Source organism: Rutilus rutilus (assembly GCF_951802725.1).
Source record: "Rutilus rutilus genome assembly, chromosome: 17".
NCBI lineage: Eukaryota > Metazoa > Chordata > Actinopteri > Cypriniformes > Leuciscidae > Rutilus > Rutilus rutilus.
The window spans coordinates 35,675,991-35,690,016 of record NC_140230.1 but is presented as its reverse complement, the minus strand read 5'-3'; the positions used below and the strand labels follow the sequence as shown (position 1 = coordinate 35,690,016).

The 14,026-nt window shown below is 37.2% G+C and overlaps 1 protein-coding gene across 8 annotated transcripts in view; it reads right to left on the bottom strand.

The window, feature by feature from the left end:
• Nucleotides 1-548: 548 nt before the first annotated feature.
• satb1b (SATB homeobox 1b) overlaps nt 549-14,026 on the bottom strand; it is a 63,838-nt gene continuing 50,360 nt past the window's right edge. For all 8 annotated transcript variants that reach the window (XM_084385468.1, XM_084385470.1, XM_084385472.1 and 5 more), the window contains 2 exons: nt 6,367-6,573; nt 549-1,980 (listed from right to left, as the gene is read on the bottom strand). In XM_084385468.1, coding sequence (XP_084241594.1) covers nt 1,429-1,980; nt 6,367-6,573 — 759 coding nt within the window. In that variant the 3' untranslated portion in view covers nt 549-1,428. The remainder of the gene's footprint in view (nt 1,981-6,366; nt 6,574-14,026) is intronic.

The following is a 14,026-nucleotide window of genomic DNA, read 5'->3' as shown; positions in this document are numbered from 1 at the left end:
CGAAAAGCGCCAAATGACGGAAGTGCTCCGAAAAAACGTAATTACATCAGAACGCAAAAAAAATAAATAATGCAGGACGAAGATGAGAACCGAACGAGGTTGTGATTCACATTTTGAAACTGTGGAATTCCAGGATTTTACAGTGACCAAAGTTTTGCAAAATAATCTAACATCGGCAGTGCCATATAGTACAAGGCATTTGTTGGCATAGTTTCTTTAAGACTGTATACTTTTTTACAATTAATATATGTCTATGTATATATATATATATTTATATATATTTATATTTCTTCAAAGCAAATAATAATAATAATAATAAGATTTCCCCGGGTTTCCCTGCAGGTCGTAGGGATCCAGAGACTGAGCGATCGTCAGATCTCAGTGCTCGACTCGGGACCTCGGCGCTAAAGCCTCCGTCCTCCCCTCGTCTCCAATTTCATGCATTTTCTTTTCTTTTTATATAAAAAAATCCAGTTAACATCACATACGTAAACATCAAAGTCCATCAAACTCCATTGACTTTCCTTTTTTTTCCATTTTTTTTTTTTCAAAACCAGTAGTTTAAAATCAGTGTAAAAACAACAGAGAACAAGTGCAGTCGGCAAATATCCACAGCAACATACCGTTCTCTTAAAGGAATAGTTCATGTTTTCTCACGCTCGTTTCATCTTAAAGTGATCTTTGAAGAATATTTCTACATGATAGAAGTGAATGAGAACTGGGGCCGTCGTAAACACACACTCATGCGACTTCAGATAACCATGTTGTGATAGCCTATATATATATAATGTTAATATGATATAAAATAACTCATACCGTGATATTTGACCTGGAGTGTTTGATCATTTCAAGTTTTTGACTGATGTCAGACTTGATTTCTTGAAATATCTCTATTGGTGCATTAGGTTAATAAAATCAAATTTTTGTTTAATAATTTTGAAGTTTTTGCACTGATCTCACACTTCTAGGTTTGTTATGAATAATTTAATCTTCAGGTTTGAGTACATTACGAATACAGCAAACATAATCATACTGTTATATATGTATACCGGTATACAGTTACTGTGCTATAAAGTGTCTTCGGTCAGCATGGATTTGTATATGGACTATTTATGACTACTTGTAATGCTTTTGTGCAGTTTGAAGCGTGACAGCCCAAGTCGCCATTCACTTCATAAGAAAAACGATTTTTCTTCATTTAAGAGTGAACTATTCCTTTAAGAATTTTTGATTTATTTAATTTTTTTACATTTTGTGTGTGCAGATTATTGAAATGATGCACGAGTCTTTACAGTGAAATAATCCACGCATTACAAAAAAACTGTGAAAGTTAATCATCTGTGTGTTATTCAGTCTGGTGTAAAAAGTCTTACAGTGGAACACAGACAAGCGAGTGAAAGAGATTCAGATTGGGATCGTCGAGGTCCGTCACTCTTTGGCCTCCTGCTCAGTTTGGGCCGGGCCCATAGCGTGCGCTTCGTTCGCCAGGTGTTCCTCCAGTTTAACGGAGAACATGCTGTTGTTGGTCTGAACGCTCTCGTCCAGCTCGGTCATCAACTCGCTGTCCTTGAAGTCCGTCAGGCCCTCGTCCTTGTGGTTGATGCTCGAGGGGAATCCCACGGGCTCTTTCAGCTTGCCGGCGTGGTTGATGTAGAAGCGCTGGTTCTGGAAGAACTTGATGATGGTGTGTTTGGGCAGGTCGAGCTGAGCTGAGAGTGTGTGTATGGCCTCCTCGTCGGGATACAGGCCCACGTCCTGAATGAAGCTCTGCAGGATCCCCAGCGCCTCCATGGAGATCCGGTTGGCTTGGCGGCTCTTGCATCGGTTCTCGTCCTCCGTCTCCGCCGGTGAGGCCATGGAGGGCTGTCGGGGGGGCAGGCGAGGGCCCGTCTGCTGCAAGGGCTGCTGGGATAGCGGAGGCTGAGAGGGGTGAGGCAGGGGCGGCTGGGCTTGGAGCTGAGAGGACGGGTGTTGATGAGTCTGAGAAAAACAGAAACACAGGGGAAGGTTTCAGTCAGTCTGAAATATACATTTTAGAACATTAGTTTCGCTAGTTGAAGTGTTTAAGAATGTATTTATTTCAGATGTCAGAATGTCAGACTTAAGAATCATTTTCTCTCTTGGTTTGAGTCCATTATGCCCATAAATTAAATTAAATAATTAAATTAAATTTGTTTAATAATTTGATCTTTTGTTTTGAGTCCATTACAATCAAAAATAAAATAAAATAAAATAAAAAAGAGAAACGTTGTTGGTTAATAATTTGATATTTTGGTTCGAGTCCATTACAATAAAAAAAAAAAAAAAAAAAAAAAAAAAAGTTAAAGTAAAAAAAAAAGAAAAAAAAAAAGAGAGAAACATTGTTTAATAATTTGATCCTTTGGTTAGAGTCAATTGCAATCAAAATAAAATAAAGTCAAAGGTAAAGTAAAGTCAAATAAAATAAATGAGAAAAACATTCTCGTTTAATAATTTGATATTTTGGATTGAGTCCATTACAATCAAAATAAATAAGATAAAATAAAATAAATGATTAATAATTGGATGTTTTTGCACTGATGTCCAATTTATTAATTTGTTAGGAATAATTTAATCTTTTGTTTGAGTTTAATCTTGTCTTATTGATGGCAGACTTGATTTGTTAAGAATTAATTGATATATTGGTCTTATTCCATTATGGAACTAAACTAAACTAAACTAAACTAAAATAAAAACTAAACTAAACTAAACTAAAAAATAAAAAATAAAAAATAAAATAAAATAAAATAAAATAAAATAAAATAAAATAAAAACTAAACTAAAGTAAACTAAAAACTAAACTAAAAACTAAACTAAACTAAACTAAACTAAAATAAAATAAAACCTAAACTAAAGTAAACTAACAACTAAAGTTAACTAAAAACTAAACTAAACTAAACTAAAAAATAAAATAAAACCTAAACTAAACTAAACTAAAAAAAATAATAAAATAAAATAAAATAAAATAAAACAAAACCTAAAGTAAACTAAACTAAAAAATAAAATAAAACCTAAACTAAAGTAAACTATAGTAAACTAAAGTAAAGTAAAGTAAAGTAAAGTAAAGTAAAGTAAAGTAAAGTAAAGTAAAGTTTTAAGTTAGAGCCATTAATTATATAAAAAATAAAATAAAATAAAAGGAGATGATGAAAAGATTTTCCAGCAAAAATAGCCATCCTGTGATCAACAAATGATGATATATGATTTTCTTCATTCATCTGTGGGGATTTCCAGCTTTACCTGCTGTCATTAATGACAGAACACGTGAACGCCAACTCTTTCATCAGAATATCCACATTAACAGAGCCGGTCTGTTGATTGCTTATCAAGCCCTATTGAAACGCTGTAGCTGAACACGGTAAACACAGACTCATGGTGTGTGTGTGTGTGTGTGTGTGAGAGATGTGCTATCAGTGTCTGTGTTATGGCCACTTTCACATCGATCTAAACACATGACACATTTGCTCTGAAATGTGCCATTGTTAGTGAGTTTGGGCCATTGTCGCTGCAGCTGCTGCTTTCCATACACTATACAGACGGCTTTTCCTGGGACATTCCCAAAGGGAACGGGAATGCTTGATAACATTTTTGCAAGTGCACTAGTCTCCTGATAACATTTCAAAGACACTGGAATACAATAGGCAGAAATAAATGGGACATGAGCAAGTACAAGACATCGAGGTCAACAACTGGCATGCAGAGTGCATTAAACACTGACGGACATAATGAGTGTGTTTGCTCAGCAGAAAGCTGTTTCGTAGCTTCACGTCGCACCTAAACACTCTTTAACTGAGGTATTTGTGTTTTATGGCTTTGCTTTTCTTTTTAAAATAAAGTAAAATAAAATAAAATAAAATGAGAGACATTCGTTTATTAATTTGATCTGGTTTGAGTCATTTACAAATACAATAAATAAAATAAAATAAAAATTCTTGTTTGATAATTTGATCTTTTGGTTCGAGTCAATTACAATAATAATGAAAAAAAAAAAAAACATATATGTAAATAAAATAATGAAGATTCCTGTTTCAAACTTATTCATTTGTTAGGAATAATTTGATCTTTTGGTTTGAGTCAATAAAATAAAAAGGTAAAAGAGGTAAAGAAAAAAGTTTTGTACGCCATTTAGTATTTTATGGCTTTATTATCCCACAGCATGCATTTATGTTTATGTAAATGCTTGTTAACACTTAACAATAAGGTCTAATTTCTTTAATGCATTAGCTAACATTAACAATGTGCAATAATCTCTGTCAATGCTGGGTAAAATATATAGAACTGTTCATGTTAGTTCACAGTGCATTAACTAATGTTATCAGATATATCTTTTGATTTAAAAGTGCAGTGGTAAATGTTAAGAATGAACATGTAAATGCTATACTGTGAGTATCCAAGCTCCGGTCTCCACGTCTTCTTAAGTGGTGAAAATGGAAGAGAATAAATGTTTTTCTTCCCGCATAATATTTTCTTGGAATGACCATATGCTTGCGAGTAAACACAATAATATCTGATCAAATACGCAGCTGTAACCACAAGAACTTGGGGATTTTTGTGATTAAATGTAGATTGTGAATAGTGATGAATTTATCAAAAATAGCTAGCTGTCCTTAATATCTAAATGCAGACAAACGATGTTGCTAATGACTGCTACGCTTACACAGCAAACCTCCACACTTCAAATGATCAGAAGAGTCCTAATTAGACATGTTTCTGGTAAAATAAAACAAAAATAAAGGCATTACCATATGGTTATTAAATACATAAACCCTCTTACATTGAATTTCCAACAGAAATAGCTAAATAACTGGGCTTTAATCAGGGGAACGGCGTATTTCATTTGACAGGAATGATTGTTCAATGGATTGTAATGTTGTTTAAAGTCCCACTGTGGTGAAACTCAAGTTTTTAATGTTGTTTATGTGTCTATGTGGTGTTTTTAATACGCTTTAAGACAAACCATGTGTAAATTCATAAGTCGACACCATTGCTGAGTATTTTCTCCTTAAAGGGTTAGTTCACCCAAAAATGAACATTCTGTCAGTAATTACTCTCCCTCATGTTGTTCCAACCCCGTAAGACCTTCGTTCATCTTCGGGACACAAATGAAGATATTTTTGATTAAATCTGAGAGCTGTCTCACTCCTCCATAGACTTCTAGGTGACCGAAACTTGCTGGCCCAGAAAAGTTATTAAAGAGATTGTTAATATAGTCCAAGTGACTACAGTGGCTCAATCTTAAGTATATCAAGCGACGAGAATACTTTTTGTGCGCAAAAAACAACAAAAATAACGACTTTATTCCACTATTCATTTCCTTCTCTGTGGGCCTCGAGTGAGTTCACGTAGTGTTTTTGCGCAGCGCGTCTGTGTTGTATGTCACCACGCATCACACACATGACCAGCGTCGGCCAATAGTGAGCCTACGTGGTGACGTGCAACACAGACGCGCTGTGTCCAGTCGCTTGATATACTTAAGATTGAGCCACTGTAGTCACTTGGACTATATTAACAATCTCTTTAATAACTTTTCTGGGCCAGCAAGTTTCGGTCACCTAGAAGTCTATGGAGGAGTGAGCCAGCTCTCAGATTTCATCAAAAATATCTTAATTTGTGTTCCGAAGATGAACGAAGGTCTGACGGGGTTGGAACAACATGAGGGTGAGTAATTACTGACAGAATTTTCATTTTTGGGTGAACTAGCCCTTTAAAACTGCAGTGAACCAAAGACAGTCTCAAAAACACGCTTTGAAATCGCTGGTGTTTCTGACGTCACAAACTACCTTGTAACCAATCAGATCAACGTGTGATCGTCAACCAGTGGATCTCTGAGCTGAGTGAGTGGAGGCGGGGCTCATTTGCATATTCATAGAACCGCGCATACTAAATGAGGCAAGGGTGTCGAGTTACACTCAAGATATCTTAAGGCATGAAATAAATATGTAATTTTGGTGATCAAAGATGAGTTTTAAGGAAAACAATGATTGACTACAGGGGGACTTTAATAACACACACATATACCAGCTGAAGAAACTCCATACAATAGTTTTAAAAGGTGTGTTATGAAAATGACATGATCTAGGACTATACACAGCCTGGTTTTCATTGGTGTTTAGTGAAGGTCTATGGTGTGTGTGTGTGTGTGACTGACCTGTAGGGGGTCTGTGGTGTGTGTGTGTGTGTGTGTGTGTGTGTGTGACTGACCTGTAGGGGGTCTGTGGTGTGTGTGTGTGTGTGTGTGTGTGTGTGTGTGTGTGTGTGTGACTGACCTGTAGGGGGTCTGTGGTGTGTGTGTGTGTGTGTGACTGACCTGTAGGGGGTCTGTGGTGTGTGTGTGTGTGTGTGACTGACCTGTAGGGGGTCTGTGGGCATATGCATCAGGTGAGGCGGTCTGTCCACATGGTGCTGCTGTCCTCCGTTGCTCTCCTGCTCATATATCGCATCACGCTCCATTTGGGACAAACTCAGGAACCGGCGGATCATGGAGAGGTTCTCCCAGAGTGTGCGGTTCTCCGGGGACGGGTCTTCTTTCCAGCGCAGGAGTTCACACAGCCAACCCTGCAGGAGAGAACACACAACACACACCTCGGGTTTATTCATGTTCGTGGACATCTCTTCTGCTCACCATGGCTGAGTTTATTCGATCAAAAACAAATAAAAAATAATAAAATATTATTATAATGTAAATCAGCTGTTTTCTATGTGAATATACAGTAAAGTGTAATTTATTCCTGTGATCAAAGCTGAATGTTCAGCATCATTACTCCAGTCTTCAGTGTCACATGATCCTTCAGAGATCACTCTAATATGATGATTTGATGCTCAAGAAACATTTATGATTATTATCAGTGTTGAAAACTGTTGTGCTGCTGATTCATATTTTTGTGGAAACTGTGAAAATATTTTTTCCAGTATTCTTTGATGATTAGAAAGTTCAAATGAACTGCATTCATTTTAAATAGAATATTTTTAAATTAAATAGAATGTTTATATACACACTTTTTAGGATTCTAATCATTATATTATTACATACACAGAGAACATTATATTCATGAGTATAATAACTTCTCACGAACTAATTCAGTTCAACCATTTAAAAATGTAAATATGCTAAATCTTTTTTGATGATTTTGTTTAGTACATAGTTTGAGAGAGGGGTTGCTTCCTGAAAAATATACAACAAGAATAATAAATTGAATTGTTAGGGAACTGGAAAATGATTCAGAACCGTTAGAGGCCATTTTATGCCCTTTTTCACAAAGTCTTGATGTTGTTTCAGACTCTACTAGAACAGGTTTTCCTGCGTGAATGTTGATTATTTTCCTCATATTCTCCATTGTTGCGCCTCCTCTCTTCCCAGTCTGTCAGTAACGCTCTGTTTAGTTCCTGTCTCTATGAAGCTCCTCCTTCTGAAAAGCACACTGTGCTCTGATTGGTCGGCTGGATCAGTGTGTTGTGATTGGTCGAGCGCTTCGAGTGTGTTTGGGAAATGTCCCGCCCCTTACCATAACCGCAAGTTTAACACACTACTAACTAACTCAACCAGGCCCCGCCCCTTTATTCTGCATATTAATTATTATAATGAGGAATATTGTGACGTGTTCGTTCCCGGAAGAAACTCAAGACTACAATGGAGGCGTTTCAGGGAGTTCAGAAACACTGATATAGAGAAGAACTCTATCATGCTCAAACAGCAACATTACACACTTAAGAAAGTTGAACATGGAATAATTCACATTCCTAATATAACTAGCAGTAAAACGCTAGTTTTAGGAAAGGAAAAGAGTGTTTCCAGCAGTTGAGTCCTGGCACACTTACAAACGTGATGCTGTAATCTCCAGGCCAGTGTGTGGCAGCACCTTTCATTTCCACAGGATTACCCAGCACACACACACACACACACACACACACACACACGGAGCAGAAGCCAGAGCCACACCAGAGCGCTGCATGGCAAAGATAACTCAGCATTTCTGTTGTCCCATGTTCCTGCTCCTCCCGAAAGCCATGTAAAGCCCCAGAGAGAGGCTCATCACAGCTCACCTTGTTCCTTTGCCACGTTTATTGTCACATTTTGTTTTATTTGCAGGCGTAGGGATTTGAGCTGCGTTCCTGCTGTGATGTCTGTAGCCCAACACAGTTCAAACGCACACACACACACACACCTTATCGCAGCCATTAAGCACACTATCGTCAAATAATCCTCAATCAAACATCTGCGGATAAAACGGCAAACAAATCCCGCTGAGCCAAAGAACGAAAAAAAAAAAGCACCGTGCAACCAAACCGTAAAGAGTCAACAGAGGTATTAGCATTAATGCTGCAGCGTTACAGAACACACACACAACAATACACTCGTTTCGCATTGGACAGCCACACTGATAGTGTAATGCTCTCCGGGCCTTGAAGACCTGAAAAAGCGTTTGTATTTGTCCAATTGCATTTCTTCCACTGTCTTACCATAAACAGAGCGCGCTCGCAGAGTCGGCCTGCATACGGGAACATTGCTAGGATTTGTTTGGCCAATTCTGTCAAACACTATAAAGGATAATGCGCATTATTGAAGGATATGGAGATAGAAAACTAGTCATGTATTACTAACACTGACTACAGCTCGGCTAGCCATGATGTTCAAACATACTGAGGAGAAGTAAATGGCTCTTTAAAGCATTAAAGCAGTTCTTGGTTGTTTCATTATGCTTGTTGAGAAATAAAAATGACTTATAATGAGTCAAAAGTTGACGTACAGTAAGAGCTAGGAGAACAATGTGGAGAATGTCTGAGCTCATAATGAGGTCTTCTGATGGGATCTGGGCAAAACTGAACACATGACTTTCAATCACTTCTGAAGCTCTAGATGAGAAATACACACAAGATTATACTTTTTTTTAATTAATAAAATAAAATAACTAATAAAATTAAATATTAATAATTATAATTATACAAATGTATAAAATAACTAACTAAAAAAATAAAATAAAAAATAATTTGTTTTATTTTTGGTGTGAGATTTATCCAGTATCCATATGAAAGAATCACTAGTGAAATCCCCCATTTATTTTTATTAGGCAATGAAATGGAAATAAAATGGAGATGCTGTAGTCTCCAGATGTTTGTCCTGAAACCCCCCAAAAATATATATATAAAAAATAAATCTATTATATATGGCTTTTATTAATAAGTCAAATTTTAGTGAAAAAAATTTATATTTTATTTTATTTTGTCATTTTATTTTATTATTAAGTCAAATTTAATTGATACATTTAATTACATTTGGCTGAAAGAAAATTAAGCTTTTATTTTAATAATTAAGCCAAATTTAATAGATTTTTTAATTTATTTTTAAACATCAGGAGACTTCAGCATCTGTATTTGATTTCCATTTTATTGCCTAATAAAAATAATAGATAGATTTCACTAGTAGTGATTCTAGTGAATCTCAGAAGAAAAGAAAGAAAACAAAACATATCCAGGTCACATTTCACACCAAAAATGGAATACTGAAATAAAATAAAATATATATATATATTGTTTTTTAGTAATTAATAAATTTTCTTCAAGCCAATTTATTTTTTTTGGTGTGAAATATGAACTTAAAATGTTCTTGACATATTCCAGCTCAACTTTACAAGCGCATGTTACCCAAACGCCCATAGAGACGGTGAGGTTGTGGGACGGGTCAAGCGGTGCGGGACGAGCGGGTCCACCAGGGCCTCCATTGTGTTGGAGGTATAAATAGCAGTGGTGCATTCTGATAAAAATATTTCTCCTGCACACAATGGCTGAATTCATGCGTAAGATTCACCCAACTAAGCAGGACAGTGTGTGTGAGGGCCGAGCGGTCACAAGCTGCCAATGAGACACGCACAGGACACAACTGTGAGAGAACAGCGTGGCGTTTATGTCCCTCGCCCTGCCCGAGATGCCAGCGAGCACATTAATAACCTTGGGATTGAGTTCAGGAGCCCCAGACAGTTGCACATCACAGTCACATGGCACCATCAACACCTTTTTATTATCTCATTTTCTCCTTATCGTCCCCTCGCTCAGCCCGTTCTGCCAGGACTCACACTCCTCTGAGACCATCCCGGTCTCAAATCGCCACCGGCATCCCAGTTCATGTATACACTTCTAATACGCACTAAAACTGTGTACTTGTCTAGCGACTTTCGAGATTGTAGAGACTACAGTAGTTCTGGACAAGGTTGTGGGAAACTTCCTTGCTGTGGTTTAAACTACTGATACGCATTTAAAGGAACACGCCGACTTTTTGGGACTTTATCTTTTATTCACCGTATCCCCCAGAGTTAGATAAGTCCATACCCTTCTCATCTCCGTGCGTGCCGTAACTCTGTCTGACGCACCCACCGCTAGCCTAGCTTAGCACAAAGACTGGAGGTAAACGGCTCCAGCTAGCATACTGCTCCCAATAAGTGACAAAATAACGCCAACATTTTCCTATTTACATGTTGTGATTTCAGTCACAGCGTGTACAAATAACAAGGTCACATGAGACACAGCCATCTTCTAACCATACACATACTGGGAACTATATTCTCAGAAGGCGAAGCACTGCTACTTGGGCGAAGTGATTTACTCAGTATTCAGCAGTATGCTAGCTGGAGCCATTTACCTCCAGTCTTTGTGCTAAGCTAGGCTAGCGGTGCGTCAGACAGAGTTACGGCACGCACGGAGATGAGAAGGGTATGTCTGGACTTATCTAACTCTGGGGGATACGGTGAATAAGCTAAAGTCCCAAAAAGTCGGCGTGTTCCTTTAAAGTAGGGGTGCACCGATCCGATATTAGGATCGGATATCGGCCGCGATACTGATAAAATAGCTGGATCGGGGATCGGAAAAAATAACAGATCCACGGGCCGATCCAGGTTTTTTTTTTTTTTTTTTTTTGTCGTCGCAGCAGAACCTACGTCATTCGTCAGCTTCACGCGTGTCGCATGCTAGAAGCAACATGGAGCGAGCCAGAGGCCGTTTCTCAATACCAAGTACGCATATGTATATTTTAGCCAAAATTAAAACGAAGTATGTTATACAACACCACTCTGCCTCTTTTCATTTAAAAAAAAAAATCTTAAACATATTAATGGCCACATAAATGTGGTTCAGGCAAACGCGTACATTGATTATCTTTACTGCATATTAACAACACGAAATATAAAACACAACCCTGCTTCTTTTTGTTTTCATTTTTAAAAATATGAAACATAATGATCATTAAAACTGACATTTAAATTTGCCATTGCTGATTAAGTGAGCATTCACAGGTCATGTTTGTGATGGTGGTGTGACACATTACAATGTTTAGTTATTATTATTTGTATGTGTGATCAAATTGTTGTTCGACCAACTTTTTATTTTTTTATTCTCAGGTTCAGCTGCTATGTTGCATTTTAAATTCCTGTTGCAGGACTTTGCATTTTATATTTTTACATGTTTACAATTTTTGGAAACACAGTTTTTTTGTTTCCACCGCTACATTTTAATTTGATTTTTTTTACATTTATTTAAAGAAGTTTGATTATATTCTATTTTCGATTTGAATGCACAATTGTTTTTTAAATAAATAAGAATACAACACATTACATACATCTGTTATTTTGTCTTAGTTATGTTTAGTTAGTAAAGTCTGGTGCCTTTAGTCTCTTCAAGGAAGGTATAAGGTGGAAGGTATACAGTTTATTATTAATTCAACTATAGTATCGGATCGGTATCGGCTATCGACAGATACACAAAGCCCAGGCATCGGTATCGGTATCGGGACTGAAAAAGTCGGATCGGTGCACCCCTACTTTAAAGTACAGTCGAGAGACCCTGAGAGAAAAAGCAGGAGGCTACTTTAAGAGGGCAAAAACTTTCTAACTAAATAACAAATCACACTTTTTTTATGGTACCAAACAGGTATCATTAAACAGCGTCTGAGCAGATCAATTTACATTTCATACCACCAATATGACTAGAAAGAAATGGAAAGGAAACAATTCTGAGGAAGATACTCAATTGAGTAAGATTTTGAAAGGCCAGAAAATGTAATCATAATCATAAATCATAATATTAAAATAAAGATAAATAAAGCATGCATTGTCTTAAAAATTATACTAAACATATACCAATATATCACCTTCTCTAATAGGAAAAAAAAACAAAAAAAATCTATAAATTATTTTTTTTACAATTATTTATTTTTATTTTATAAATAAAAACAAATAAAAATAAATTACTACATCTATCTATCTATATATATATATACATAAAAAATAAAGATATTTTAAGATGTTATCCGTTATATATATATATATATTTTTTGTTCTTTAAATATTATGAATGTCAACAATGTGCGTTTTATCTATTTAATTTTATACATATCTCTCGACATACAGTATACCTCAAATTACACACACAAAAAAACTTCCGCTATGTCATAGGTGAGACGCACTAATCCTAATCTTTCGCACTATATAGTTTGTATATTATGTAAATGCTGATGTCCGATCAGCTGATATCTCCGTCAGCGCTGTCTCCAGATCAGTGCTCTGCCCTCTCTCCGACCGTTCGCTTATCAGTCATCGCATCGTCCACTGCCTTTCTCAAACAAGTCAGCAAGTTTGGCTAGAGATACGGTCTCCATTAAACACACACACACACACACACACAAACTCCTGGACTGTCGCTCACACGGACGCCCGTCAGAAACCGCAGTCTGGGGGCAGATGTTAAACAGCCGTGCTTTCTTTTTCCCTCCTTTCCCATTGTTTTTAAATAAAGATGCTAATCCATTGTTATGGCTTCAGCCTTGAGCGCGTCGAAGTAAAAACAAAAGCGAGAAACAAACATCTTGATGTCAGGCAGAGGGCTTCAGTGTTCAACAGACAAAGCATTATTGTTTCCTTCTCCACCGCCCTCCTGAATCTGGCACCGGCTCAGCTTTGGCAGACAGTGTCATGCAGATCAATTCAAAAGATAATACAGTATGTTCAAACCTGTTCTCGTCTGCGAGCGAACGCGTGTGGGGTTTGCGGATGTGCGAGTGAAGGAATTGGACCCGCCGTATGCGCGTCAAGTCCATCTGTTGGCTGAAATATATTAATGCGTTCGCACAGCATATGTGAATCTTCTGCAACAATAAGCAAAACCCAAAAAAAACAGGCCAAAAATAGGCCGAGAACGGACTGCCTTTTTGGATATCTTACTATGCAAATCGACTGGCTCCCAGTATTTATTCAAATGGTGTTGGCGTGGAGGAAGAGAAAATGAGGCCAGAGCCCCAGATGAACTCTAAACACACACACAGAAACACATCCGTTCTCCACAGATGTGGTCAAGCAAACACTCCTCATGCCTTCATCCTCAGGCTACAAACATATAACACTAACTAACCTCCCAGCTCAAGGGGGCGATAGAGAGCGCCTGTGCCGTTAACAGCACTGATTCCCATCCAACTGTTGCTTTGATCTGGAATCGCAAAACTAACCGGGAGAAGAATTCTCACGTGCCTAAATGAAGATATTGTTTAGCACGTTCATGTTTCTCAACATATGTAAGGCTACGTGTTTCATCTTGTCTTGTTTGATTGCAACATGTGAATGTATAGAGCTGGGTTTTTTTATGAAAAATTCCCCTCGGGGATCAATAACGCCCGTCTGTTTGTCTATCCATCTATACAGACATCTCTAGACAGAGACAAAAGGGTTGTTACATGCGCGCCTTTAAGAAACCTGCTAAACAACATGCGTGACAACATTAATACGTTCCCTGTGAGTTTTCTGGAAGTTACAGTGCACTGCGGCCTCAGATTCGAGATTTCTAGTCAGTGCATTAGAAATATTGAAAGTGTCAAATTGTGTGCACTTTCAGAAAATCTTTTTAAAAAGACATAGTTATGTCTTGTAATGCACCTCATAATGCATTGTATGGCCTACATGAATAATTGTAACCACAGTTATAATACATTAAAACACTTATCTATTCGTTGAAAGAATTAAAACACATTACAAAC